At 36.6% G+C, this 25638-nt stretch overlaps 2 protein-coding genes across 2 annotated transcripts; one reads left to right on the plus strand and one right to left on the minus strand.

Annotated features, from left to right (window-relative positions):
- Positions 1 to 965: 965 nt before the first annotated feature.
- Positions 966 to 25261, plus strand: ppih (peptidylprolyl isomerase H (cyclophilin H)). The gene is made up of 9 exons (XM_060881852.1): positions 966 to 1135; positions 11330 to 11394; positions 12471 to 12494; positions 12826 to 12870; positions 15723 to 15765; positions 17483 to 17575; positions 21547 to 21634; positions 21833 to 21873; positions 24802 to 25261. Exons 1-9 carry the CDS (start codon positions 1070 to 1072, stop codon positions 24868 to 24870), a joined length of 534 nt encoding a protein of 177 aa, XP_060737835.1. The 5' UTR covers positions 966 to 1069; the 3' UTR covers positions 24871 to 25261.
- Positions 6520 to 9279, minus strand: si:dkeyp-100a1.6 (probable G-protein coupled receptor 160). Its single transcript, XM_060882315.1, has 2 exons — positions 9140 to 9279; positions 6520 to 8133 (listed from the first exon to the last, which is right to left on the minus strand). The coding sequence occupies exon 2, from the start codon at positions 8119 to 8121 to the stop codon at positions 7051 to 7053; it is 1071 nt and encodes a 356-aa protein (XP_060738298.1). The 5' UTR covers positions 8122 to 8133; positions 9140 to 9279; the 3' UTR covers positions 6520 to 7050.
- Positions 25262 to 25638: the final 377 nt, after the last annotated feature.

Raw genomic sequence — 25638 nt, forward strand, 5'->3', positions numbered from 1 at the left:
TTCGTACTCTGTCAAGTAAGATATTATATGGAACTAGACTCTATGGTACTGGACTAACTATAACTGAGTAAATAGTGTAATATTGATGGTAGTTATTCCAAAGAGTTATTTCAGAATCAGAATTAGGTTTATTGGCACACACAAGGAATTTAGTTCCAGCTGATTGTGACTCTCAAAAGTACAGACATAAATAACACTATACTGTACTATACAAGACAATACAGACTATACAAGACAATACAGACGATGTGATACAGTATAGACAGTATGAGTATTAAATATGAATACAGTATATGCAGTATGACTGATCAGTTATGTACATAAAGTGTGAGAGGTGCATGGTAGTGCAAATAACAGTATTGTGTAATATTATGCTTTATGTACAATATACAGCAGCAGTAGTGTGTGTAACGTACGGATGATGTGATGACTGACAGTTCTGATAATGCAGTACTTCTAGATATTTTTATTCATTATTTTAATTACATTTTTTTTTTAATTGTTCTCATTAACAAATATAGAACTGCTGATATTATAAAATTGTAAGAAAACTCATGTCATGGTTTTGAAGAGATGATGCTTTGTTGTTTCTCAGTAGCAAGCTGCATTTTCTAACTATAAAAAATATATGTGTAAATAAGTGTTTATCAATGTAATATATATATATATATATATATATATATATATATATATATATATATATATATATATATATATAATTTGTTTATTTATTTATTTATTTATTTAATGGAACACCATATTACAACACCCTGGCATTGTCGTAATTCCTTACCAACAAAAAAAATGAAATAGCTGAAACAACAAAAGCCTGTAGTTCATTGTGTGCATCAGGAAAATCTTGTAGTAAAGAAATAAATTATATTAAACTTCAATAAACAGCCTAATACGACTAAAGCGTGACGGTCATGTCCCTTAAGAGCCTCCGTAAAAGTGTCCCTTCAAACTTGCCGTAGTGTTCATATTTTTGTTTCGTGGTACCATCTGTTTACTAAAACTAGCCAAATAAACTACTTTTGTATTAAGTTTTATTTACTGTTAAGGCTCAAAAATGAACGTCCAGCCTTCAAACCCCAACAATCCCATTGTGTTCTTTGATGTGACGATAGGAGGACAGGTAAGACCTGTAACTTATCCACTTTATGTAGCTAAAGACGGTCCCAAGCTAAAGCTAAAGCAAAACCGCTAAATCAGTTTGAACTGAAATGTGCGCGTGACGATGTGCTGCTGTGCTAAGCAGCTAAAAGTGAAAGCATTTATTTAAATTCACTCATATAGGAGCTGGAGTTTTCTGCGTGGCTTTTTTACACGAGATTATATGAGTTATCTCGTGTAAAAGTGATGCTAGTTATCTTATAACATGCTAACTTATAACATACAATAGCTTAGCTTTTAATAGTTAGTATTGCATTTGCTGTCGGGTTGTTTTAAAGGAGAGTTGTTATTTCTTTTTGATTATTATAACTGACAACTAAGGAAAATCCCAAATTCAGTATCTCAGAAAATTTGAATATTACTTAAGACCAATACAAAGAAAGGATTTTTAGAAATCTGGGTGAACTGAAAAGTATGAACATGAAAAGTATGAGCACTCAATGCTTAGTTGAGGCTCGTTTTGCCTGAATTACTGCAGCAATGCGGCGTGGCATGGAGTCGATCAGTCGGTGGCACTGCTCAGGTGTTATGAGAGCCTCAGGTTGCTCTGATCGTTGGCATTCAGCTATTCTGCATTGTTGGGTCTGGCATATCGCATCTTCCTCTTCACAATACCCCATAGATTTTCTATGGGTTTAAGGTCAGGGTCAGTTTGCTGGGCAATTAAGAACAGGGATACCATGGTATTAACCATACTAGGTACTGGTAGCTTTGGCACTGTGTGACTGATATATTTCAAAAATTAAGTATTGAGTTCTGTACATGTTCATACTTTTCAGTTGGCCCAGATTTTCTAAAAATCTTTTCATTGTGTTGGGCTTAAGTAATATTCGAATTTTCTGAGATACTGAATTTGGGATTTTTCCTTAGTTGTCAGTTATAATCATCAAAATTAAAAGAAAAAACATCTGAAATATCAGTCTGTGCGTAATGAATGAATATAATATACAAGTTTCACCTTTTGAATGGAATCAACTTTTTGATGATATTCTAATTATATGACCAGCACCTGTATATAAAGCGTGTTTTTCTGTGTTTGTGTGGCGCGTTCAGACTCCACCGCACTCCGTTTACACACCTAATATCACTGTTTTCAGGGGAAAATAGCTAGAGCGCGTCGCTTGATGACGTCACAGACTGATTTGCATATTCATAATCATGCTCACTGACATAAAGTGCAATCTAGAGTATAACAAACAAATAGCTTTTGTTTAGCTTAAAAATTTAAGAAATCATTTATTTATCATTATTTATTTTTTAAAATAATTTCTGTTTAAGACGTTATCTTTGGGCATGGCACCACTAACTAATATATCGTCGCTGTCGGGCGGAAACCTCGTATGTCCAAATTTGGTCAATTTCATATTTTTTCACATATCGATGCTATTGGTCAGTCCCCATGTGGGTCTGTTATTTTTACAAGTTATTAACCAATCTAAAGTCTTGAAAATAGCTTGAACGCAAATCTCTTAACTCCATTGGACAGTTCAACTGTCTGAGAAATCTCGTAACTCCACCTCTTCTTCACTCCGCGGGAGAGCTGCGCGGCATATTTCTCCTCGAGATTAAGAGTCGCAACGAATCAACACGTCTTAAAGTGATAGCTAAAGTGATTTTCGTGGGGCTCAAAGAAAAAAAATCTTGACCCCCGCTAGTTCTGGTGCTCGTCTGAGGACAGGAGTTTAGCGCAAGACAATCCACTGCAACGCGGACTAAACCCTGTACATTGCAGATAAGATAGGATTGTATCTTACAATGTCAAGGCAAACCGTTATGTTCATCCGTCATGCTCATCACTTTAAGCAAGCTGGCTGGCTTTTTGCCTTGTACGTAAACATGCCGTATAACGTAGTGAAACGATAATTTGAACTTTTATTTTTTATTATTTTATTTTTTTATTTTTTGGGTGAACTATCCCTTTAACTATGATTTTATCGATGTTTATCTGTGTTCTTGATGTATTTTAAATATCTATTTATTACTGCTTATTATGCATGTTCATTGACGTTTTAAAATGCTTTTTATAATATAATATTTTAATTAAATTGAATGTTTTGGATACCACTATTAAATTATTGTTTTTATTATTATTTTACTGACTTTAAGTCAGTCTACTTATAGACAATGTCTCTCTTGGCACTGTGCATGTAAAACACTGTTTTTTTGGACACTAACAAGTGAAAATAGTTAGGGTAGATACATTTGAGTAGGTCTGTTTTGTTAAAAATCGGTTGCTGTAATGCTTCTGTGCAGAAAGAAACCCGTGAGCCACGAAGGTAAGTTTGCGAGCAGATTAGACTAATTTCCACCTATTAGACAGCCTAATCATCTTATCGTGTTTTGTATTGCATCACTTATAGCTCTTAAACCTTTAAAATAGAGTTTAGGAAGATGTATGTAACTACAGTCATTAGCTTTGGTTAACTATTGAAGCCTTGTCTCTTGTCAAAAGGCTCAAACTTGGCCGCAGACTTTATTGAACACTGCTGGCAGCAGCGACGTCTGTGTCCGTACCATTCTTATCAATAACAGCATAATCTCGTATCTCCCTGCTCACAAGTCATAAAGCTTGTATCTCCGATAAAACGTGACTTTGGGAAAATGTTGTGTTAATGTTGGTACACAACAGTATATGATAGCAATATAAGGTATAATAACAACTTTAACGATACAATGTTTAATAACTCAAAAAAATACGGCGTTTTTTTTAATTTCCTGAAAAATAATGGTTTTGGAGATACGAGGATTCCGCCCGACAGCGACGATATATTTTAATAAATTGAATATATTATATATATATTTTACAAAATGCTAGAATTTCTAACAAGAATGCAGACAAAAAGTTAATCTTGTTTCTTGTGTGAACGGACCTTTCAGACTCTTATTATTATTATTATTATTATTATTATTATTATTATTATTATTATTATTATTATTATATTGGTTCCTGGGGAAGAAACTGTGTGGACTGTGTGATTACCTGGTGCTGGATTTCATGGCTCTTATCCTGGGTTTCTCTTGTGAATTTTCTTGTAATTTTTGAAGAAGAATGTGGCTAAGATGTGTTGGTCAGTCATGCTTTTCCCCTACTCCTTTCTTCTTCAGCATGAATTCTGGTTATTGAGGGTCAACAGACCCTCTTTCTTTTTCCTGTACTGCTCATGTCACATTCAGAGTGTGAGGTTTCAGAGCTTTACCATACAGAAAGGTCGGATGTGACCGGTAACGTTGACCTATTTTTCATATTGTTGAGCCTCTCTCGTTTTAACAGTACTACTTGTTATCAGTATTATTTTTTCATTTGTTTTCAGTTTTGACTGTAGCTCGTACTTGTTGGACGTCTATACACGTATTTACCCCACAATTTAGTCTTTAATACCTCTGCGGTTGCGGTGACCCTGTATGTCATGCAATGTTTCCCTTTTATCACCTTCTCAAGGTTTTCCTTTCTGATTTCTTAACACTGCAATCCAGTAACCTTATTCAACACTGTCTTTGTTGTGATTTGTTAAAACATCAATCCTCCTGTTATTTATTTATAAAATATATGTTGTTTTTTTTCAGCCTGTTACTCTTCTTCAGAGCATATACTCTTTCTCATTTCTATAGCATAATAAACACTTTTTTGTTTGGGCTTCCTCTAGAGAATGTGTTGCTTACAACAATATACACTATATTTATATACTATTATATAAAGTTTGTGGATGAGGTTTTTGGTAAGTAGATTATTAAAGATAGATGGAGGAGTCTTCCGTTTAGTTTGCTGTTGCATGAAATAATATTTACAATCATTCCTTCACAAGAATCTTACTTAGCCTGTTTAGATAAAAAAAAAAAAAAAAAAAATCTTGTGACGTTACTGAGAAACCGGAAGGCATTTTAAAGTTTGATTAGTTCTTTGTTGCTTGGGGGTAATGTAACATCCTCATCGCTCTTATTTCCTGAACCCTGAGACTGTTCCTGTCCAGTGTTCAAAAAAAAAAACAACACCCACAAGTTCTGAAATTAGTCAGAGATCACTTTTTCTCACGTTCTCATTTAACACTGAGTTTATATAGTATCAATTTGTGAAAATCCTGTACTTAAAACTGCAGCTGTATCGAATGCATCATTCATTCATTCATTCATTCATTCATTCATTCATTCATCTTCTGGTTGGTTAAAAGTACTATATGGTTAAAAGTACTATATGTTTACTATATGTTTACATGCTACCTGTAGCAGAATGATGGTTCAGTAAAGGTTAAATATTTATATACAGAACGGAAAGGGATATATCACATGTAGTAACAGTAAAGTGCAGAGTTTCAGTGAAGTAAATGAGTCTTGAATCTCGATAATACCAGGTGTGTCAGATAAGTCACATATTTGACGGATGAACCCTGGGTGTGTATGGAGCTGCTTTATATTTCCACATTTTTCCTCTATCCTTCTGTTGACCCTACTCCTAAACGTAGGCTATGGTATGAGTCCGTAGTGAGTCGTCTTTGAAAGAACAAGCTGTGGAGCTAAGCAGCAGTTTTCAAGTTAATGACATAAATGCTTTTTAGAATTGAAATTACCGTTGTAATTGTGATCTTGGACGTTAATCATAGACTGTGTCATCGTTAGATAAATGTATAAATCAGTCCTGCTGCACTGTGTTTATTGTTTCACAAACAACAGGAATTATACGATAGGACCGGGTATCAGTTTCATTTATTCTTTTTAAACATGGCGAATAAATATCGTTCTAAGCAAATATTGTTCTTCAGGAGTCATGAGCAGTTAATAATTAAGCTATGGCAGTGTATTATGGAAGGCTTAATTTATTTGCTTTTAGTTTGTAACGTACAGCATGTAAAAGAGACTTTTACGTATAATAAAAATGTACGCTGGAGACATGTTTTTACTGTGGGCTTAAAAAAAGAGGTCAGGGCTTTTGACTAGGGTATAATGTTGCACAGCGTGTCTTTATTGCATTGTTGCCCTTAGGTGCTGTACTGATATTGAAGTAGCTGATAATCTACAATCTCAACACTCCTACAAAGCAGACTTTTCTTCTCTTTTCTTTAAACTCTCTTATTCTCGTTTTGTTAATCATACCTTTATATTGATTAAAAACTAGTCGGTTAGAAGAATCGGCCACACATTAACGGACAGAATTCATCCGGGTTCGTCCCTTTTTTTAGGTTTATTGCACGTATGCTTTGCATCAATATGCTCCTATGGCATGAGGAGAAAAATGTCCCCTGTGTCCCTTTCCCAACTATTGCAATTAAAAGTTAAGTTTTAGTAAATAGAAGAAAATCTAATTTAAAAAAATCATTCTGACTACAGTACAAGAACATCACAAGAGCATCCAGCTTCATGATGGCAAGCAATTTATTAGAGACTAGGACCAAACACATGTTTCATATATATATAATATAGCTTGTTTAATGCTTAAACAAAAGGAAAATTATCATTTAAACTCTGTATCTGTGCAAAAGTATAATTATGGTTAGTTTATCTGTAAACAGTAATGCTACTGATTCCGTAGTGTTTTTTTTTTTTATTTAAAAAGTTTGTACATTAAAAAAATACAGTAATTGTTGGGAAATAATTTTTCATTATAAGTCAGAAGTTCAGGATAAAGCTTATTTTAAGGTAACGTGATATCGTGATTTTTAATCTATGGAAACTAATTGATTATAAAAATAATCCACAGTTGGTAGCCCTGAATCAAAGCACAATATTTACTATTCATTAAGGACGATCCACAAAGCCATGGCAACATGTACACTGTACGTTGGACTTGTGCAGGGTATGATGAACCCATGTGCCAAACCTGATAAGAAGCCTTTTAAAAAGGTATTTTCACTGGCAGTAATTAGTGTAGTCTGTAGAATTGAGTCCTCAACCAAGTCCTTCAAAGAGTTTTGTACTGGCTGTAAACTGGCCATTTTCCTTACTCAAATACCAGAAAAAGCTCCATGCACAGATGTCATCTGGCATTGTGCAGAAAGGTCCATACTTTTTGCTTCTGTACCAGAAAGCCACACCCATAAGTAAGCTGTTGGCACAGGCGGTGAAAAGGAGATTGACACTTGCATAAGCTGGCACAGCAAATCCCAGGAGATCACAGACCAGGTTCATAAGCAGATAAGGAGTCCAGTTCAGTGCAAAACACAAAACAAGGCTGATCGTGATAGGAGGACGATCCTGCTGCTTTTCCATGTACGCCTCCTCAAACGCGCCTGATTCAAGTTTTTCCAGTTTCTTTGAAAAGGCTAGGTCACTCATAGAAAGTGTTCCAGTCCTCCGTTCGGATAGTTGGTTAGCCCTGAGCACCCAACGTGGAAGCTTTCTCCAGTGAAGCAGAAGTACAAAGCCTACAATGATGAACACATTTAAACAGAAGTGACTGACCACCAGAGATCCTTGTACAGAACACACAAGAGCCGTTCCCTCCTCTTTGTACTGGATGGTCAGCAGCTCTGGCTCTGTGTAGCTGTAAGAGTAAAAGCAAGCCAGCATCCACATCAGAGCCACAACTGCACAGTGAACAACAGTCCTGCCTAATGACTTCTTACCGAAACCCACATGATGCTGGATAACATAATCTAAGGCTCCTGCCACAAGGACAGGCAGAGGTAGCAGGGAGTATACAATGGAGCTGTGTGAAAGACTGAAGCACACGACTTCATGGATGCGAAGATCCTGGTAGAACCACCATGCCCAGGAGATGGAGCAGATCAGCAGCAGATCCACCAGGTATATGGAGATGCTGTAAACACCAAGGAGCGTCTTGGGAATGCTCCTCAACCAAAACGACAAGACTAGTGTGTTCAGAGCTACTTTAGAAAGAAGGAGGAGCACGTATTGCAGAGTCGTGTCAGTGGTGCAGTTCTCCATATTTTCCTGGAGCACTGCCATCATGCTCCCGAGGGGATAGTTAACCAACATTGTGTCGACAACCTGGCTCATTTTTGAAGTGCTCTGCGTTGGAGAACAGAAAATTATTAGATACACAAAAAGTGCTTGTGAAACCAGTTAGGCCACATTCTGCTGTTAAACTGTGCAGACAAAGGAGTCACAATAGTACACATTACTTTGCTGTCACATCATCCAGTTTTGTTATATTCAAATTAGATTATATTAACCAGACTTGTTTTATGTACATGTCAACCAGTTTTGATCTCTCCTGAAGCGTTTAAAATGCTTTACCACACCATGTTTATTCGCTTGCAGTGAAAAACAAGGCTGTTTCGTAGCTCTAACACGACTAGCCATGTGTTGTATTCAACATGGACGTGCCATGGTAATTCCTAAACATTCAACTACATGTATACACATTCATTCATTATACTTTCGAAAGGCTTTTAAATACTGTAGCGCTTGATTTCTAGACCCATCACAGTATACCTGGCTTCTTATCATAGTCAAATTTAGTATGGATTGAATCAAGGATTTAAATTTGTTGCCAAGGAGATTCAATTCAACCAAACGTTCAACAATACACAAGTCTTTAGGAAATTATCTTGTTGGGCAACGCTACCCTGAGCTGCCAGTGGATTTCTGTTATGCTTAAAATAATCCTTATTGTTTTGAAAGTCATTATTGCATCTTCACCTGTGTTGTCACTTAGGTTGCTCAAGTGGATACAACATGCACCTGAGCGTGAGCGCATTATCCGCATATCTTTTTCCAGGAAACATCAGAAACTAAAACATGTACAATATTTTTCTGTTCCCCGGTGTTATTTCCTGAGGCAAAACCAATCACATATGAGAAGAACCAAGATTTCTAAGAAAAACAATATATACATAAAGAACCACAATTAAGTGATTTTAGGATCATTTGCTAAATTATTTACCTACCACCACCCACTTCTACACTTTCATTTTCAAACAGAATCAGGAAACGTGTTAAACAAACAGCGAATAGCAAGATTCCTATCTATAAACACAACTCAGGAAGAGAGCATAGCATCTGCTACCTTTACCTGCTTGTTTTCCAGTTATCTTCTGCTAAAGATGTTGAGCTTTCTACCCCATCAATATTGAAGTGTGTGTGTGTGTGGAAGCGAGTGATGTGTTCCTCGGCTTAGTGCGAGCTGTTGGGTGCAGATGCTCCTCCTTTAGCTCTACCACGCCTCTTCTTCTGGTAATCTGAAGCACATTAGCTACTTCTCACCACACCTGCCATTGAGTGGCTTTCTCTGGGTCCTAAAGAAACACCTCTGCTCATGTTTCTCATCATGCACAGCTCTAAAGCCTTTGTAATACAAGTTTTTCCCCCCCAAGGCTTTTTTACAACAATACTATGTTGTTCCTGTTCTCAGTGATTTGCAAACGGATAAGTATTAGTAAGATTCGTTTAAATATGTGTCAGAGCCAGACATATCTAGTGCCTCTTCACACATTTAAAAAAGCCGTACCCTCCAGTTAGCTGGAGGTGGGACACTTGATAGGACTGAAAATCTGACGAGATACTGAAGTGCAGAATGATCTCATTAAACTTGTAGAACCTTATTGATGGTAGAGACGGACGGTAAATATTTGTCATCGATTTAGAGCACACTAGCTTTCTAACATTAGATAACATTAAGACTAACGTATTCATACTAAAAGCCATAGGGAAAACCTGCTTGTCATTTGTTGGTCAGTTTTTTTTTTTGTTTTTGTTTTTGTTTTTTTTTCATATCAATGCCGTTAGTGCTGCTATCGAGTGAATAAATCCTTTTAGAAGGATGAACGGTCTTTACTATCCTGAGTATGGACACCTGGGTAATAATGCGACAACTTGTTTCTTGTGACTAGAATCAGTTGACAGACCCGTGTACAGACCAAAACTGAGCCACCGTTAGTCTTGTTCTAGAGACAAGTGCACAAGTGACAAGTGAGATTTCAGTCCTAACCGTAGATACTGGCATTAGAGTTTACTGTTATAAAATGAGGCATAATTAAATAAGAAGTAGGTGCATTTTATTTTCCTGTTTCAGAAGAATATTACTGAGATATTGACATGAGTGTTTTATATGTTTGCACAGCTGTGTTTGATATAGCAGGTGTTTATCATGTAGCCATTGTCACCACTCACACAGTGTCCAATTGGTTCCTCTACATTTATACACCAATTCCAGTTCACTTATATGGCAGCACAGGTGATTAAATTTGCTTGAGTTTTTGTAGATGTTGGTTATTTCTAACACCATCCAGCCATCACTGAGCCCTTCATCTGGATCTCTTACAGGTTTATATACATATAAGTAAATTCAATAAGGCGGTGGAAGCTCAAAGGTTAAAACTTTTGGCTATTGATTAACAAGCAAAGCCCCTAACCCTTAACTGCTCAGTTGTATGCATGAGATAAACGTTAGTTGTCTGCTAAATGCAATAATTCCCATCAGTGTCACAGCAAGTCTTTATCTACACACACTCCGCGTTCAGATTTTTTTTTCAGGTGTTTTTCCTGGTTAATGTGATTAGCTCTTTTATAATCATGCTCTGATGAAGGGAAATACACCTGACATATTGGAGAAGTCTACACATGCTCAAAAAGAGAAGTTAGACTGGATGTATTGTATGTTGCCTGCCAGCTATCTCAGATGATTTATATCACTATATATCATCATGTATTGGGCTCTAACTTATATATTTTTGTTGCTGCTTCTTTTTTAGTCTCCGACCCCAAAATATTAATGTCTGTTGATATTGAAACGTCGTTATTTTTAATCATCCACATCAGATAAAGTGATCTTACAGCACTTCCGTTTGATTTATAGTATGACATGTATGCATAAAGTAAGAAGATCATATTGCCTACCTTTATCAACCCTCCATGCATTTGCTGGTTTATTATCTTCAGCCACTTTTCTCTCCAAGGATTATTCTGGAGATCAGTGTAAAATGACTGCAAACCAGTGAATCTCTGATCGTGCTGTAGACAATTTCACTCAATCTTTCCTGACAAATGAGTTTCTTTTACATGTCCATGTTGGCTGTTTTCTACAAAAGCCCACACAGTTCAGTGACACTAAGAGATTTGTGCTTGTCTTGAGCTGGTGGGTGTGTGTAGGCCAGAATCACCCCACTGTTTGACCTACTATACAGTGGCAGCACAATTAACATGTGTTGTACCCATGTGTGTGTTTTTTTGCCCCGTTTTAACCTAATCATGTTTGTCGTTGCAGGATGTTGGAAGAATGAAGATTGAACTGTTTGCAGATGTTGTTCCCAAGACTGCTGAGAATTTTCGGTAAAAATGAATCGCCCGTCTACTGTAGTGCTGATATACTAGCCTTATTATCCAGGATACGCATATGCTGGATACAGTCAGTTTAGTATGCAGGCCTACGGCTCATACACATTTACACTCTCATTGGAATCCATGTGCTTCATGATTACTACGCCTCAATGAATCGACTACGCCTCAACTATCCAGCTGATTTTAGAATAGAAATAACCTTTTATTTAATGTTGTGTGTCATATTTATTAGTGGTATTTTTACCACTGAAATAGTACAGCACAGATCACTATATATTATTAGAAACACTTCAAGCAATTACACAATCAACCAATCATGTGTTAGCAGTTCATACAGTCCTTCAGGTAAGGGTCAAGAGCTCCAGTTAATCTTCACATCAAACATCATAACGGAGAAAAATGTGACCACAGTGACTGATGATGACATCTGTGTTTTGGTTTGAGTATTGGGACTTAAGTATTCTGTAAAGTTCACACCAAATGGTGCGCAAAACCAAAAACATCCAGTTCTGCCTTGTAGATGAGGTGAATGGTCAAACAGGGAGAATACGCTAACACAAATAACCACACTTTGCAACCGTGTTGAGAGGAAAAGCCTCTAAAAAGGCACAAACACATCAAACCTTCAGGCAGGCAGATTACTACAGTGGAAAACCACATCAGGTTCCAATCTTGTCAGCCAAGAACAAGAATCTGAGCCTACATTGAGCACAGGTTTACTGAAAATGGCCCGAAACATGGTCGGATCGAGGTTGGTCCCAGTGCTTTTGATGTCAACATTAACTAAGGCAAATGACATGTACTGTATGTGCATGATTTAATGCATTGCACGAAGTCTGGCTAATTCAGAAAAGAAGAAATGTTTAGTGAATAAGAACAAATGATTTGGACTTTAATTTAATTTCTAAACTCTTCACTAGCACAAGTCAAAAAAATTTGTGTATTATTTATATTTTCTAACAGATGCAGTTGGTGTGTAACCCTAAATGTATGTGTGTGTGTGTGTGTGTGTGTATGTGTCTATTTTTTAAAAAATTTAAATAATACACTTGTGTATTGTCTTGCAGGCAGTTCTGCACAGGGGAATTCAGGTAACTCAGTCTAATTGCTTTCTACTCAGTCTCTGGGGAACTCTTTAAAGCACTGGTGTTATTTTAGACCTCTTTTGAAGCCTTATTTTTTGTCAACATGCATGGCCTTGTATTATTTCCTGACTTACTGTGGTGAACACTTTTATCTCCTGAAGCTTTGCTTCATGCTTTTATTTACTAACACAGTAAAGATCAGCCTTGTCCAACTTTAACATGTTTGGTGTTAGATTTAATCAGAGTGAAAGTATTTTGGGGAGTGTGTTGTGCCTTTTTTCCCTGTCATCCTTTCATCTCTTGCCTTTATTTGCATCATGCAAATCCTCTTCAACAGGAAAGATGGTGTTCCTATAGGATTCAAAGGATGCACCTTCCATAGGTAAGGCTTAATTCTATGTATTTCCCATCCCATATATCAGTACTGGAGTCAGTTTCATGGTTCATATCATTTCATGAACATAACTCATGCATGAGTGATCTGTGGATTTTCATGTTTGTCTTTAATGAGAGGCTTAAATACCACCAAAATAAGGAAGCTCAAAAAAGCTGTTCCTCAAAATGGAACAAATAGTACACTTATATTCTGATAGTGTTGTGTAATATGGCGATCTTGTTTAGAACTGATGATTAATACCAATGCAAGTTTGGTTCATGACCTTTACAGTCATGCTAGTCATTATTACTGCCTCATTAAAGACTTCCATCCAGAATGTCCTGTTTGTCAAGACAATTTCTTGTTTTGTATTCATGTTTTTACAAGAAAGAAAAGAGCAGCTGATAAACCCATTTTGTTCTTTTGCTTGTGATCAGGTTTAGCAGCCTTCCTTGAGAAGTTCTGGGTTTTCTTTAAAGATGTACAGAAGAATGAAAGTCTTTGTAAAGATTTTGCTCTTGTACCTGACCCACTTTAATCCTATTATGATGTCTGCTGCAGAGCTTTTCAATTTCTTGTTGATAATATTGTCTCCCACAAGAGGCTCGTTCTTGTTTAAGATTAAATGAGGTATAGCAGCACAATGGCATTGTAGAGGTGGGGGTTTAATTCCAGTGGTAAAGTGCGAACCTGGGAGGCGGTTTAATGTTAAGTGGTGGGGGAAATTTTTCATAAGTCTTGAATCTACATGTCAAGATTCTCATGCTGTGGTTTAAAGCCAAGTGGCACAGTTGCCAGAGCACAGAAAGAAAATTACGAGGTTGTCTCAAGCCTCCCCTCCCATCATCAGTTTTCTAGCAACCCATGACAACCTCACCAGCTTATTTAGGGACATGGTGTAATCTACTGGAATGCAGGAAGAGATTTATATCATTTACTGCAGAAGTTTCTCTGCATGCACAATTCGACAACATGTTTACAAGCCTTAAACATACGTGTGTATAATATACAGTAAAACAGGATCAGCTGCTTCCCAGGAAAAGGGGTTCAAGGTTGTTTGTCACATACATATTACATACAGTTGCGCTCAACATTGGCATTTATTTGGAAAATATGACTGATAGTGAAATTTTTTTTTTTCTTATTTAAGGACAGTGGTCACGTGAAGTCATTAATTATCACATAGTTGTTTGACTCCTTTTTAAAACCTAATGATAACTTAAATCACCTTAACAACCCTGTTTACATATACCTAAATGTTTGGCCACATTATAAACACACAGGTTGACACACAGGTTTAAATTGCTATTAAAAATGAAGTTTCCACACCTGTGACTCATTGTAATTAGTGTCTGTACATAAATAGCCAGTGAGTTTCTCACCTTATGAGGTGATGCACTGATTGGCTGGATACTGCACCATGGGGAAGACAAATGAACTGCTAATGGACCTGCGTAATGAGGTAGTTGAACTTTATAAAGCAGGAAAAGGATATAAAAAGATATCTGAACACTTGAAAATGCCAGTCAGTACTGTTCAAACTCTGATAAAGAGGTGGAAATAAGAGGTTCTGTTGATACTAAGTTATGATCAGGTAGAAGAAAGATTTCACCCTCTACTGATAGAAGAATTGTTCCGGACGCAAAGAAAAACCCACAAACAACTTTGAGAGAAATACAGGAAAAAAGTAGTGTTGTTTTAAGGAGCACAATAAGGAGGAACGTGAACACAAATGACCTGCATGGTCGAGTTGCCAGGAGAAAGCCGTTTCTGCGCCCATGACACAAAAAGGCCACCTTCAGTACGCCAGACAGCACATAGACAAGCCTCACAGCTTCTGGAGCAGTCATTTGAGACCAAAATTAAACTTAGTCACAACCATAAATGCAATGTTTGGTGAGGAATCAACAAGGTCTATGGTGAAAAGTGCACCATCCTCACTGTAAAGCATGGTGGTGGATCTCTTATGTTTTGGTCTGTGTGAGCTCCAGGGGCACAGGAAAGTTAGTAAAAATTGATGGCAAGATGAGTGCAGCATGAAAATCAGAAAATACAAGCAGGCAATTTGCATTCTACAGCACGAACGCTGCAGAAAGCTCTCGGATGTTCCAACATGACAATTATCCAAAGCATAAGTCAAAGGTTGACCCTCCAATGGCTACAGCAGAAAAGGCTGAAGGTTCTGTAGGCCATCATAGTCTCCTGATCTCAGTATTGGGGAGATCGCAAACATGCAGTTTGTGCAAGATAACCAAAAAAAATACAGGAACTGGAAGCATTTTCCAACTGAGACAATTAAGGAACTCATGCACAATTATTACAAAAGACTGCATGCCATCATTGATGCTAAAGCGAGCAATACACCCCCTTTAGCATCAATATGCATATTGATATTAAAATCTAAACGTATGCACACTTTTGAACAGGGATTATTTCCTTATTTTCTCTTTTGTTATGCTTTGTTTGACTTGAGTCCTATAAGAAAAGAAAATAAATTAGTTTTGCCTTCTCACTCATGATTTCTTTAAAACATTGCAAATCTTGCGAATTCTCCCAAGGTATGCAAACCTTTGAGCGCAACTGTACATGTTCCTCATATTACAGTGTAACAACGAATAGAAAAATATATAAATAAAAATTTGAAAAAATGATTATATTAAAATACGGTAGACATTTAATAAAATAAAATGTATGGAGAATGAGCATAAATACAATAATGAATTTTCCCCCATTATTCGGTACAACGTTACTCATCCTATCAGGCTTTGTTAGACTTTTTGACTGATTTGTTTTTGTGTGCACATTTAATTTACATTACGTACTCAACGTGCGCTTGTTTTCTTTTTTCTCTTTTACAGGGTTATTAAAGACTTCATGATTCAAGGCGGTGACTTTGTAAATGTAAGTCTGCAGTGTTTTTATGGAAATATGCAGGACCCGTGTTGTTTGACTTAGCTTTGTGAGTTATGGTTTCTGAGTTAAAGTACACAGCAGCCGTGTGAATTAACTTGAGGTATCGTTTTTTTTTGCATTCTGGGAGCGGTAAATCCTCTGACAGCTTCTACATTATTGCCGTGTAATATATCCTAGGTGGAACCAAAATAAACATTGTACTGCAGCTGTATCCATTGTGACTTTAGTTTCCTTTATTATTAAGCTACTAACATGGTGCCGTATGCTACTCAAACATGCTCGTAATCCATACATAAATTATAACCGACATACAGCTTTCATAAGCCTTATTTACCAATAAACTTATTTATTTATTTACGATCTTCCACAGAATTAAAACAATTATCCTTGCTAATATTAGGGCTTTGCTATATTGGATTAATATCTAACATGAACAAATTATTCTTCTTTTAAGATCTGGTCTTACTTTAGGAGAATTTTCAATTTATTGGCTAATATTAAAACTTTATATTTTTATCTTATTCATTATTAATTAATAGAGTCTTTGGATTGGGATTGAAATTACCGCTTAAAATACCGCTTTTGACAGCACTTTTATATCAATGGAGAACTCGGCACATGCTCGCTAACATTCCACATTCACGTTTCTTTAAGTAGTTAAAGCTCTTCCACTACTACTACTAACTTGTGAATATTAGTCCGCAGTTTAAGAAAGGAATTGGTACGGTGTGTATTCCTTGTTTAATGCGTACAGTCGAAAAGTGCTTTTTCTTATGCTGTAGCAATATTTCAATTAGCCACACCATTCTACCAACAATTCGATAGCTTTTGCCACTTTATTTACCTAGCTTTAAACATTGGAAATCTTTAACATTGTGACTCTTTAACATTGACTCAGATGTAAGCGCTAAATTCTGTAGTACTTGACAACCTGTTTTATTTTACACATTTAAATTAGTTTTTTATGAATTTTAAAATTGGAATCTTTTCTTTATACCATTTTCCCTGCTATAACTATTGTTATTCTCATTTATTGTGCAGTGTTGTGCTTTTTGTGTTCTTTTTTAAAAAAGAACAGTTGGGGAGCAGTTGGGGGGGGGGGGAACCCACAACCTTAGGGTTAGGAGTCAGACTCTCTAACCATTAGGCCACGACTTCCCATTACCCCCTACCCTGTGTAATGAACCAGTGTAGAGAGTAGGGAGATATTTGATATTCAGATAAAATCGAGTATAAGCAGTGCAATTTTGAACCCGTAGGGTCAGCGTCAAACTTTCTAATAATGAACGATTATATCTTTACCTGGAATAACAGTAAAGATATAATCGTTCATTATTAGAAAGTTTGACGCTGACCCTACGGGTTCAAAATTGCACTGCTTATACTCGATTTTATCTGAATATCAAATATCTCCCTACTCTCTACACTGGTTCATTACACAGGGTAGGGGGTAATGGGAAGTCATATCTGACTAGCACTTCAACTAGCACTGTACAAGATTAAATTGCATGTTGTGATCGAATACTAAGAGATAAGTTTCACCGTCTTTCAGGAAGACGGCTCACTGTCTGAATGTTCTCTCTCACCCTCTAGTGTTCAAACCCATCACAAACAACTCTGTTAACTAATAGGTGTTGGGTGTGTGTGTGTGTGTGTGTATGTGGCATGAACTACTCTGAGCTCTCACCATGATGTTTTCTCACAGGGAGACGGAACAGGGATCTGCAGCATCTACAGAGGTCCATTTGCAGATGAAAACTTCAAACTGAAACATTCTGCTCCTGGCTTGCTATCTATGGTAAACAATCATTAAACAACTAATTGCTTCTGTTATCATCTAGCATGTACAACAACTAGAAAGTCCACACTCCCATAAGTTAAATGTCAGGCATTTGTTCTATAAAAATTAGAATTAAATTTGAACCCTGGTTGTATAAGCCTGCATACACTGTTATAATCGAGGACATGGCTGAATGAACCAATTGCATTCAATCTCATGTTCAAAAGTAATTATCATACAGCCGACCAGTTGTTTCTGTATTCTGTACATCTTCTTGGTTTCTTCTAACTGTTGAAGCCAGCTCCACAAAGAGCTTTCAGAGCATGCATTCCATCTCACTTCTGGACAGGTATCAATCAGGAGATGAGTAGAAAAGAACTTCAAGATCAGTAGATGTACCATGGAACACTGTCATGGCCATTATCAAGCAATAGAGAAAATTGAGCAGCACAGCGACCGCACCAAGAACAGAATGTCCTGCCAAACTTTATAAAAGATCAAGACAAAAACTTACCCCTGAGGCAGCCAGGAGAACAATGGCAACATATCTGACAAGTACTTCTTACTGTCTGCATGTGAAAACAATCTCTTGTATTCTTCACATCTGGGTTATGTTGTCATCTAGACTGAAACGCCTCCATGCTTAACTAAATAAAAAAAAAAAAAAATGTGGCAAAAATAATATGGTCTGATGAGACCAATTCCAAAAGGTATATTGGTGGGAGGGGAAAAAAGCTCCTCGCCAAAAAGAACACCATGGTGATGGTAGCATCATGCTTTAAGGGCTGCTTTTTTTTTTCCACTCGGAGCTTTTGTCATGATTGAGGGGATCATGAAGAGCTGCAAATACCAAGTCAAGAAGCTTTTATTGTCATTATATAGTTGTCGAAGTACATAGTGAAATGAGACTACGTTTCTCCAGCTAAGGACTTAAAGTAAGTTTTTTTTTTTTTTTTTTTTTTTAATATAAATAATATTTTAATATTTTAAAATTTTAAGTAGATTTTGATGCAAAACCTTCAGTTATCTGTTAGTAAGCTGAAGATGAATTTCACTTGAATTTCACTTTTCAGCACACCATTGGCCCAAAGTATACAACCATCCAAAGTAACAAATCAAGGAACAGCTTAACCACAGGAAGATCAGTGTTTCTGAATGACTTAACCAGAGCTCAAACTAAAAATCTGTGGGGTGACATGAAGCAGGCTGTGCACAGGAGATGCTCTTACAAAACTGATGGATCTAGAATGCTTTTGCAAGAAAGATTGGGAAAATAACCAGTTAGTTTAGGAGTGTACATACTTTTGCAACTAGGTTACTGCAGTTTTATTTTCCTTTATTCCTTTAAAAAAAGTTACGAATTGTTGTATGTTGTTATTGAGGGTGCCAATTTTTTATAGGCCTTTGTACACCTTGTATTGAATCATCAAGAACAATTGGTCAGCTAAGGTTGAAATTTGTGCCTCTTTTCATTTTCATTTCATTTTCATTTTCAAGGCAGAAGGATACTACATGAGACAACAATCTGTCATCTTAGTTTTTAATAATGAACTTGACATTAATAACATATAATGAACAAACAATCAGCAAGAAGAAATGTTATATTTTGCCTTCTGTACTAAAAAAAATTATTTTTTTTTTTGCTGTGGCTGGCAACATGAGTCATTTATTCATTACTGTCAGTTTTTGTATAGTGTGAGCGTTGAACAACTCATACGTTCACCTGATTACTGTACAGAGCTGTCGAAGGGCGAAACATCTGTCACTCAAATAAATACAATTCTGTATAGTCTTCTAGTTATGTATTATTTTTTATGAAAAAGTTTCATAATAGTCTCATAGGTGCATCTAAAAGTGGAGACAATTTGCCAAAAAAATGCATCCTGCTTCACATCTGCTCTTGCCCTTGTGTTTATACCTTGTACTTGTTTCCTGGCTCGAAGTCTGCTCTTCGTATTCCTGTTCCTCCCGAACGGTATGTAAATAAACTAAGGAGCCTGGAGAGCGTGTGAAGTCAGTGAGCTGTCAACACAGCCACAGTAGCATTGCCAGAGATTTCTTTATATTATTTAGTCGTCCTTTTCACACCAACCATGTTTATGCTAACATGATGCAAACAATTTGTATATATTACCTGCCTGAGATCTGGTCATAATGCAAGGCAGACTTTCTTAACAGATTCACTGACCCAGTTACATTAGGTTCTTAAATGGTTTTTTGTTTGTTTTTTTTGTAATGTATGTTATGTTTTGTATACATGTTATGTTGGGATGTGATTATATAAAAAAAAAAAACCCACAGCAGTGTGCCACAATTACAGTTTTTATTTAATACAGTGATGTACCTTAGCTTTTTTCTGTTGATGGTTACATTTAAAATTGTGGAGCACCCAGGAGATAAATTACTTTAATATATACATTCGGGATATAAATTATTCATTTTTTTTATTTCAAATGCATACTAATGAGCAAGCCAGAGGTGATGTTGGCAAGAAAATCTCCTCGAGACATCATGAGGAATAAACCTTGAGAGGAACCAAACTCAGAATCAGAATCAGGTTTATTGGCCAAGTGTGATGACACACAAGGAATTGGTTCCAGCTGTTTGTGACTCTCAAAAGTACAGACATAAAAAACAAGATAATACAGATTATACAAGACAATGCAAATGTGATACAAAAAACAGTATGAGTATTAAATATAAATACAGAATATTTGACTGGTCAGTTACGTACATAAAGTGTGAGAAGTGCAAATAACATTATTGTGCAATATTATGCTGTTTGTACAATATATAGCAGCAGTAGTGTGTGTAACATACACGGATGATGTGATGACTGACAGTTCTGATAATGCAGTACTTATAGATATGAAGCAGGGAATATAATTATGGTGAGTCATGGTGATTGTCTGGGGAAAGAAACTGCTCCTGTGTGTGGCAGTTTTAGTATGCAAAGTTCTGTAGCGACTACCAGAAGGGAGAAGCTAAAAGAGGTTGTGTCCAGGATGCGAAGGGTCTGAAGTGATTTTTCCTGCTGGTTTCTGGTTCTTGTGTCGTACAAGTCCTGGGGAGTGGGCAGATGGGCACCAATTATTTTTTCTGTTTCTGTCCTTTTTTGTTGCTGCCAGACCAGATGGCGATGGATGTGCACAGGACAGATTCAATGACTGCAGTGTAGAACAGCATCAACAGCTCCTGTGGCAGACCATACTTCCTTAATTGGCATAGAAAGTACATCCTCTGCTGGGCCTTTTTGATGATGGAGTTTATGTTGCACTCCCATTTCAGGTCTTGGGAAATGGTAGTGCCCAGAAACTTGAAGGCCTCCACAGATGACAGTGTTGAGGGGTCTTTCATAAAGTCCACAGTTTTGAGGGTGTTTAGCTCTAGACTGTTCTGACTTCACCATAGCACCAGCCGCTTCACCTCCTGCCGGTATGCAGAAAAGAACTCTTCTGGGTAACAGCAGATTATATGAAACTGTGAAATAAATGGTCAAAAAGTGGAACTGTGTAATCAGGGGATTGATTCTAGTTTTAAAATGAAGTTTATCTTGATCACTGAAGCTGTGTAATTGAAGTGATAACAGGACGTCTCGATCGATCGCCTTTCTTTGCTCTCACTTTAAAAAAAGAACAATAAGAAATTTACAGTGTCTCAAGACACTGTGAGACAAAACTTATTTTTACAATATCCTGGCACTCGAAAAAACACCATTTTTAAAGCTAAACAAATAAATTGTTTTCTTGCATGTTATTAATATATGGATTTCCTGATTAAGAAATCTAGTGGAGACTTAAAATTGCACCACGGTGATACATTTCTTATAGTGGTTATATGATGGTCTGCACTAGATTTGGTTTTTTATGATGATGATGGTGGTAGATTTGGTAGTTCCATATTTACTGGTTGACTGCTGGTCAGAATTTGTGGGTTTCCTGCTTTGAATCTTGCGTTGATTCGTTTATTTATTTCTTTCTTTTCCAAAGGCAAACAGTGGCCCAGGAACAAACGGCTGCCAGTTTTTTATCACCTGTACAAAATGCGACTGGTTAGACGGGAAGCATGTCGTGTTTGGTGAGTGTGAGCACATCACACTGACATTTCCTTGTGATCCATTACATGGATTTACATGTTTCTAAGTTGGAGAAATCATTTACACAAATTTCTTTCAAGACACTGTAAAGTAGAGACATGATTCATGGTGCTCCAGAGAGCTCTGAAATATCTGAATATATGTTTAACTTTTCTCTATATTATTATTTCTTGCTCTAGGCAAAGTGGTGGACGGTTTGCTCATAATGAGAAAAATTGAGGTGAGTTTCTAATTTTAATTTATTTTAAACAACTTTGACTAATCCCGCTCCTCACGGGTGGTTTAGTTATTCATGTGACGTGTTTGCATTATAAGACCACTTACCGTCTTTTACAAGGCAACATGGATGTATGATAGAGTCAAAGTCCATGGGTTGCTTTATCAGAATGAATAAGTGATTTGGTGCCAGTGAATGATGCCATTCAGTGAGCAACATAGATTGGGTGCATTAGTCATTTTCACAGGATAGTGATGAGTGACGTGGAAACGGGTAGATACTATTCACCGTTCTATCATACAAAACATTTCAGTGCTTCCACAATGTCCCCACTTCCTGAAAGGAATTTGATCTTAAACCAAAGTGGCTTATTTAGTAATTAGTGCGGGCAATTATAACTTATTATTATACCGGATACTTATTACTCATTATTAAGGAACATAATGTCCCAAGCATGTTGCGTTACAAAAATGCTTGCAGTTTTTTCTTTTTTCTTTTTCTTTTCAGAAAACTACTTGAATTGTCAAAATTACAAGCAGAAAATCTTTTAAACTACTACCACTGAAATCGTAGTTAATGAATTTCAATGGTCACTTTACTAACACATTTGTACTAACACACACATTGAAGGGGGCTTTAGCTTCTTTGCATCGAAATCTGCGATAATTTAAAAAAAAATGCAAGCTCTTCTGAAAATCCACAATAAATACTTCTCCAAATAAATATTTCTGCAATAAATATTCTGTTTAAACACTATAAAGACGTTTTTATCAGGTCACCAGTCCAGTCTCTTCATTGGCATGACAGTGTACACCAGGTTTACATTCTCTGGTATCACTTGGTATCTGAGGTGTGTCTTGGAGCTTAAAATAGTACCCGATGTACTAGGGTACTTCCCTAATATTTAGTGCTTGATTACAATTCATTGTAATCCGTGACTTCGTGAAGTCTGCGACCATGGACATCACATAACATCTGTCTAATCATATCTTCACAGCTGTCAGTGACCAAGAAATATTTCAATTCTTTTCCGTCTTTTTGTACTCAGTGGAGTTCTGGTTAAGCGTATGACGTGGCAAGCAGCGAACATTTTGCCTTTTAGCTGCGAGCTTCACACTTGCTCGAGCCATGTGTATTTAATTACTCTCCTTCAGCTTCCAGTGAATAGCTACAGAGCAACAATGACTCATATCACTCTCTTCAGTTGTGCTTTCTCGAATTCCTTGCGCATTATCAGCTACTGGACACCATGACATGATGGTCAGATTAATCATAGAAACAATTCTTTTCTCTGGAGTATTTGCTTTCCACTAATGGATAACCAAGAAATGAGCAACAGGGAAAGTAAATGTTTCCACATACACCAACTGAAAGCTGGATTTGTTTTTTTATGTCATGCAGTTGTGAGAAGGCTGATAATTGTTTCATAATTTCTCATATTACATTTCTTTGAATCTTGTCAGTTCAATGGAAACACAAGTAACTTGAGATCGCTACCTGTTAACATGATGACTTGCTAGTAATTTTTCTGGTAATTCTTTTAGGCGGTTGGCAAACAACCTTCTTACTTAACTCATAAGTACATCACAAAAATAATGAGTTAAGTAGCAGTACACAACATGATGGTTTTTTTAACTTAAAATTTATTTTTTATAATTTTACTCAGTAATCCATGATCTTCCATGAACTCAGAAAATGATTTATTATTATTATTATTAAAACACTTCAAACACAAACCGAATCGCATAGCTTTACACTCTATGCTTTATAGCAGCTGTGCTGAAGTAAGAGTAAACGCCTTCCCCATTAAAACTACTTTTATAACTCCTGCTGCTGAAGCACTTACTTAACTTAGTTATATCATGAAATCAGATCACAGGTGGTCGCTAGAGGTGCATTTGATATAAATACCACGTGTAAACGGCTTCTCCGTCAGCTGTCCATGAGCAATCAGCTCATCTGAGATGGATGTTAATACCTGTGTCAACAGAACCACAGGTGGGTTTTTCCTCATTTAATTGCGGTAGCACAGATTAATCTTTATTAGATCTGACCATAAAGCTCAAAGGGCTACTGCTTTTAATAGCCCAGCACTGTTGAATGCTTGCACTATTTACAGGGAATGATCATTATAACCAGCAGATGAACTGATTAAATCCAAACAAGGTCAAGGTCACAGCAAGATCAAATGTAAATAGTGTTTCTTCAATTCTGAATTTCTGTTTAATAGTAATGTTAAATAATGTTGGAAGCAGACAAAACCCCATCCAGTTCTACTAGTTCTTTTTGTTTGTTTTTTTCCTTGAAGAGAAAAGAATCTGGAAAAAAGATGACTTATTCTGTGATTAATAATAAATTAATAGTGCTAAAATATTTCCCTTGGTATAAGAGGAATAAGAAAGTGGTGGCTCAAGTGGTTAAGGCTCTCTGGCTTGTTGATAAGAGGATTGGTTTCAAACTACAGCATTGCCAAGCTGCCACTGTTGTTTTTTTTAATTTTTTTTTTTATTTCACTTGTTTTTATTTATACTGAATTTTCAGTATTTTCCGTTGCTAATCCATGTTCAATCATAATGGTGGAAGTTTGCTCCCTGCCTCATTTTGGTGATTGACAACAAGCTACATGATTAACTCTTCCACTTTTGTTAGCTCTCTTGTCCCAGTACCAAGTGAGCAGCAAATTGTAAAATTATTTTTGGTTACATTACACATCGGCACTGTGTATTAAAATTCCTGTAATTTCTAAACGTCTAATTAAAACAGAAGCCCTATACTTTGCCTTCGTAGTCAAACCTAGTGATCTGAGTACAATACTGAAGGTAGTGTATTAATGTGTCATTTCATTTCTGTTGATAGGTTTTGGTCACATTTCAACATGTTTTCTTTGTAAACGATGTTTAGTTTCATTCTCTTTTTAAACCTGTGTTGCAGAATGTGCCTACGGGACCAAACAACAAACCCAAACTACCCATCCTCATTGGCCAGTGTGGAGAAATGTGATTTCTTCTTCTTTTCCCACATCTATTTTTTTAACAACTGTATTGTTGTCACATGTATGCACTGGTTTATTATATTCATGTCACCCACAAGAGAAACCTTAAAATCAAGATTGAGTTTTCTTCTATTATTTTGATCTATGATGCTCTACAGTATCTTCCTCACAAATTCCAACATGATAAACTGTGATGTCCTCCTCAAAATTTAGAAAGCTGATATAACAAACATTGTGAGACAAATACTGAAGACAAGTGTGTCCTGTTTCTCTTGAGGCATAAGATGAATACTTTCATTGTCCATCTTTTGGATCATTTTACAGTTATCCATTCACAATGTTGTTTGACTACATTCTTTTCCAAGTATCCTGAATAAATTTCAGCTTTTTTGTAAGAAAGAGTTTCAGTCATTCCTTTACTTTCCATGACTGTTATTAAAGCGTTGGCGCTCATTTTGTTTAAGCCCATTAATAACACGACATTTTAGCCAAAAATTGTCCAAACGTCACAACTTTGAAAGCTTTCGAACAGGGAATGCAACTAAACCGAGCCTTTATCCTAAGGCGTGCCATTTGATGCCGGTTCCCTACTAGTGAAATTTCTATTGTCTCTGCTCCTTCCCCAAATCCACATCCTAACCCATCCAAAAGCCTCCTTCTCTACCCACCATCATGGCTCAGACCCCCATCCTTTCCACACAAAAGAGCCCTTTCAGCATAAGAGCTGGAAGAGCTCTGGTCTCGGCAGGAGGTTTCTGAGGGTCAATGTTAAAGGC

Source organism: Tachysurus vachellii, chromosome 11 (assembly GCF_030014155.1).
Source record: "Tachysurus vachellii isolate PV-2020 chromosome 11, HZAU_Pvac_v1, whole genome shotgun sequence".
NCBI classification, from domain to species: domain Eukaryota; kingdom Metazoa; phylum Chordata; class Actinopteri; order Siluriformes; family Bagridae; genus Tachysurus; species Tachysurus vachellii.